This window comes from Herpailurus yagouaroundi, unplaced genomic scaffold (assembly GCF_014898765.1).
Source record: "Herpailurus yagouaroundi ecotype Mexico unplaced genomic scaffold, PumYag 140, whole genome shotgun sequence".
NCBI classification, from domain to species: Eukaryota; Metazoa; Chordata; class Mammalia; order Carnivora; family Felidae; genus Herpailurus; species Herpailurus yagouaroundi.
The window spans coordinates 63,440,756-63,445,561 of NW_024412395.1; the positions used below are offsets into that span (position 1 = coordinate 63,440,756).

At 37.6% G+C, this 4,806-nt stretch overlaps 1 protein-coding gene across 1 annotated transcript in view; it reads left to right on the plus strand.

Moving 5' to 3' along the window:
- The window catches only part of DUSP19 (dual specificity phosphatase 19), an 18,753-nt gene extending 15,227 nt beyond the window's left edge, over positions 1 to 3,526 (plus strand). Inside the window, exon 4 of the mRNA XM_040475588.1 lies at positions 2,575 to 3,526. Coding sequence (XP_040331522.1) covers positions 2,575 to 2,814 — 240 coding nt within the window. The 3' untranslated portion in view covers positions 2,815 to 3,526. The remainder of the gene's footprint in view (positions 1 to 2,574) is intronic.
- Positions 3,527 to 4,806: the final 1,280 nt, after the last annotated feature.

Genomic DNA, 4,806 nt, shown 5'->3' on the forward strand with positions numbered 1-4,806 from the left:
CTGTGAGATCATGACCTGAGCCGAAGTCGGATGCTTAACCGACTGAGAAATGACACCATTTTTAGTTAGTATACAATTCTTACAAAATTTATGTGAGGTAAATAGATGGGAATGTAGAAGCACTTAGAAAAGTTTATTCTCCTAGAAGACCTAACAATTAATGACATGAACATTAGAATCCAGCTTAATTGAATTCTGGCTAATGATTTCCCTTCTACCTTTCTCCTCTCATTTCTCCGTCTCTCTCCCTTCCTTTTACTTAGTAATATTTAATGAATGCCTTACGTGCCCAGTACTATTCTAGGTACTTTCCTTTAGATTGTCTGAAAAATGTAGAACTATTCACCTCTACCTTTCAGCTTTGTTTAATAGCAGATATTTAGACTAAAGAAAACAAAGAGGTTTTCTAATTCAAGCCCTAATATTGGCCAGTGTTTTCTCTTATGAAAGATTTTATAGGGTCTAGATGATAACATTCCAGTGTGTCAGTTGATAGTGTCAGAAATAAAAATGATAATGTTTCTGTATTAGCTGCTTCCCTAAGGCGATGTGAGATAGGCCTTAAATGGTAAAAGAAAAATTTAGGCATAATCCATATTGATATTCATCATTAAAAGATACGTACATGTTGCAAGTAAAATGTGAAAAGGGTAATAGTTAATTAAAAGGGTCCTTTGCTTGGGTTTCCTAAAAAAACAGAACCTGAGACAAAGATTAGTAGCTGATGCTTCATTTGAGAGAATCCATGGGTGGTGAAAGTGGGAAGAACGGGAATCGATTCAGGGACTGATGAGAAGCAGCACGAGATGGTGTGTTCACCCTACTGAGCACAGCCGCACAGTTGAGCTGACGGTGAAATAGCTGTGTGCTCAGCATGTATACCTGCTTTACCACTTAAGGCATCTCCAGGCAGGGAGCACAAAGGAACTGTACCTCAGTATAGACTTTGGGAGGGAAAGAAGAGAGAATTTATCTGCCTGGCTCTCTGTCAGCTCCTGTTTTCCCCTGGGGAAAAGTTTACCCATGGGATGGTAACTAATCCCACAGTTCCAGGTTACAGCACTCCTCCAGCAGCTGCCTTGAAGCCAAATTCAGTGGCCTGTGGTGTAACTTTTCATCCAAGTTCAGAAGCAGCAAGAGAATCCAGAACTTGGGGTGTACTTGTGTATGCAGAGACCATAATAGGGAAGAGCCAGGCCTTCTTAGGCAAGCAAAACTCATTAGGCCTAAGGGGTGGTTCCACAGAAGTAGAGGCTGAGATGGAGCAAGCTTGGGGCCCATGAGATAATAACACTAAGAGAATCTGAGGAGGTACCTAAAATGTTTCTGCTACAAGACGTATTAGAAATCCACAATTTGTTCCAATCTCTCAACTGTTTTATCTTAAACCGCAGTTGTAACCTCAGCCAATATTTCCTTACCCTGAAAATTCTTTACTGTTTAGATTAATACTTTTTAGTTTCAGCATTAGCATTCTTGAATTTTCTTCATTTTTTTTTTTCTGGAAGAGATCTTTTCATAACCTTGTCTGTTGTATATGCAGGTTTTATTAAATGTGATTACTCAATGAATTGCATATTTCAAAACTACTTTTCTAGGCCATAGTTTCTTGTTTTATCTTTTTATACACAGCTGCCAAATGGAATCTCTTCTATTTCCCCATGTCCTTCCTCATTCTGTAGTTGTAAAACCCTGTTGTTTGGTTTCTCTGTCTTCCTCTACCTCTGACCCCAACATCAGTTGTTAGGTATACGCCTTAAGTAACAGAAATACACATGAGAGGAAAGTAGCAGTGTAACTTCTATAGCCTCAGGAGTTCTTTTATGAAAATTTACTTGTCTTCCCCCCTTTTTTTAAGTTGTAAAAGGTTTTGTTTGTTAATATGAAAATGTGTTATTTGATATTCCATGTTTACTTTATTACTCATTTTATAAGATGGGATTTCAAAGACATGATGTAAATAAGGTATGTCACTGTAGAAAAATTGGAAAATACAGATAAGTAGAAATTCGCCCTACTTAAATCATGTAGACATAACTACTGTTAGCAGTTTGAGAAATTTTTTTATATATCAGAAGACTCACTTAAAAAAGACCTACACTTGGCTCAGTTAATCTGCCAACAAATATTAATTACTTATTCTGAGAAGATATGAAGGATACATAGTGCTTCCCTCAAGGAGCTTGCAATCTAGTTGAAAAGCTACTCCTACCAGCACGAGAACACAGAACACTTGATAAAACAGGTACACTGTCACACAATTCCTGTCTGCCCGTGGCAAAATGGTGATTCAAATTTTTAAGAGAACACTTCCTTCTTAGCAGAACAAAATTAATTTATTTTCTTAGCAAACATTTATGGAATATCCACTATGTGCCTAAAATCAAATTGATTAATTGATTATTCCATTCATTGCTCACAATGAATTGTATTTTGGTAATTGAATATGTTGAATCAAACAAATTGATAACATGAATATTTTTATTTTATAATTTCAAGTAGTATAAGAATGTGCAACTGATTTAACAACTTTCTAGGTGAATAATGAAGATTTTTGATTGATTTTTATTGCAGGATGGCGTGGTTCTTGTTCATTGTAATGCAGGAGTTTCCAGGGCTGCTGCAATTGTAATAGGTTTCCTGATGAATTCTGAAGAAATCTCGTTCATCAGTGCTTTTTCTTTGGTGAAAAATGCAAGGCCTTCCATATGTCCAAATGCGGGCTTCATGGAGCAGCTTCGTACATACCAAGAGGGCAAGGAAAGCAATGAGTGTGACAACATACAGGAATTAGAAAAGGGTGACAGTTCATGAGTTACATTCCAGCAGATAATGGACAACTGTAATTTCTGAACTGGCCCCCACAGCCACCTGTCCCCATTTTTGAAGAGTAGACTAGTAAAAACTTCCTTTTGTCTTGCGTTTTTCAAGTGGAAGTGGAGGTTAATTGATTGTCTTGAGCTAGTGTACAAATATGTTTTTAAATCATGTCATGTTTTCCTTGGTATTATAATGTGGGATTGGATGCTGCTTTGATTTGCTAAGAGGAAATAATGTATTACCAATAATTGGTTTCTGTAGAAGAAAAAGGTTTACATTTGAAATCTTTATTAGAGCATGAAAAGATTAAATCAGTTGATGAAGACTTTTAGTATTTTTCTATGCCAGCAACCACTTCCATGAAGGGAAAAACCACTTCCAAGTGCTACTTGACTTACTATTTCAGAGGGAGGTAAATTTCTATGTAAAGAATTTGGGATTAAAAACTAATATCTTAAACCTCCCAAAAGAGATAACCAAAATCTGAAGGTTGACACAATATAGGCATACTTCGTTTTATTGCGCTTCACTTTATTGTGCTTCGCAGACGATTTGTATTTTAGAAATCGAGAGTGGTAACCCTGCATCAAAGAAGTCTTTGGGCACCATTTTCCCAGCAGCATTTTCTCACTTTGTATCTCTGTATTGCATTTTGGTAAATCTCACAATGTTTCAAATTTGTTCATTATAGTTCTATTTGTTATGGTGATCTGTGATCAGTGATCTTTGATGATACTGTTGTAATTGTTTGGGGGGTGCCATGAACCATGCCTCTGTAATATGGTGAACTTAATTGATAAATACTGCATGTGACGTAACTGTTCTACCAGTTGGCCCTTCCCCCATCTCTCCTTCTTGGGCCTCCCTATTTCCTGAGACACAACAATATTGAAATTAGGCCCATTAATAACCCTACAATGGCCTCTAAGTGCTCAAGTGAAAGGAAGAGTCGTATGTCTCTCACTTTAAATCAAAAGCTAGAAATGATTAAGCTTAGTGAGGAAGGCATGTCAAAAGCGGAGATAGGTCGGAAACTAGGCCTCTTGCGCCAAACTGTTAGCCAGGTTGTAAATGCAAAGGATAAGTTCTTGAAAGAAATTAAAAGTGGTACTCCAGTGAACACGCGAATGATAAGAAAGCGAAACAGCCTTATTGCAGATATGGAGAAAGTTTTAGTGGTCTGGATAGAAGATCAAACCACCCACAACATTCCCTTGAGCCAGAGCCTAATCCAGAGCAAGGCCTTAACTCTCTTCAATTCTATGAAGGCTGAGAGAGGTGAGGAAGCTGCAGAAGAAAAGTTTGAAGCTAGCAGAGGTTGGTTCATGAGGTTTAAGGAAAGAAGCCGTCTCTGTAACATAAAAGTACAAGGTGAAGTAGCAAATACTGATGTAGAAACTGCAGCAAGTTATCCAGAAGATCTGTCTAAGATCATTAACGAAGGTGGCTACACTAAACAACAGATTTTCAATGTCGATGAAACAGCCTTATATTGGAAGAAGATGCCATCTAGGACTTTCATAGCTAGAGAAGAGAAGTCAATGCCTGGCTTCAAAGCTTCAAAGGACAGGCTGACTCTCCTGTTAGGGGCTAATGCAGCTGGTGACTTTAAGTTGAAGCCAATGCTCATTTATCATTCTGAAAATCCTAGGGCCCTTAAGAATTATGCTAAATCTACCCTGCCTGTCCTCTATAAATGGAACAACAGAGCCTGCATGACAGCACATCTGTTTACAACATGGTTTACTGAATATTTTAAGCCCACAGTTGAGAACTACTGTTCAGAAAAAAAGATTCCTTTCAAAATATTATTGCTCATTGACAATGCACCTGGTCACCCAAGAGCTCTGATGGAGATGTACAACGAGATTAATGTTGTTTTCATGCCTGCTAACTCAACATCTATTCTCCAGCCCATGGATCAAGGAGTCATTTCAACTTTCAAGTCTTATTATGTAAGAAATACATTTCGTAAGGCTATAGCTG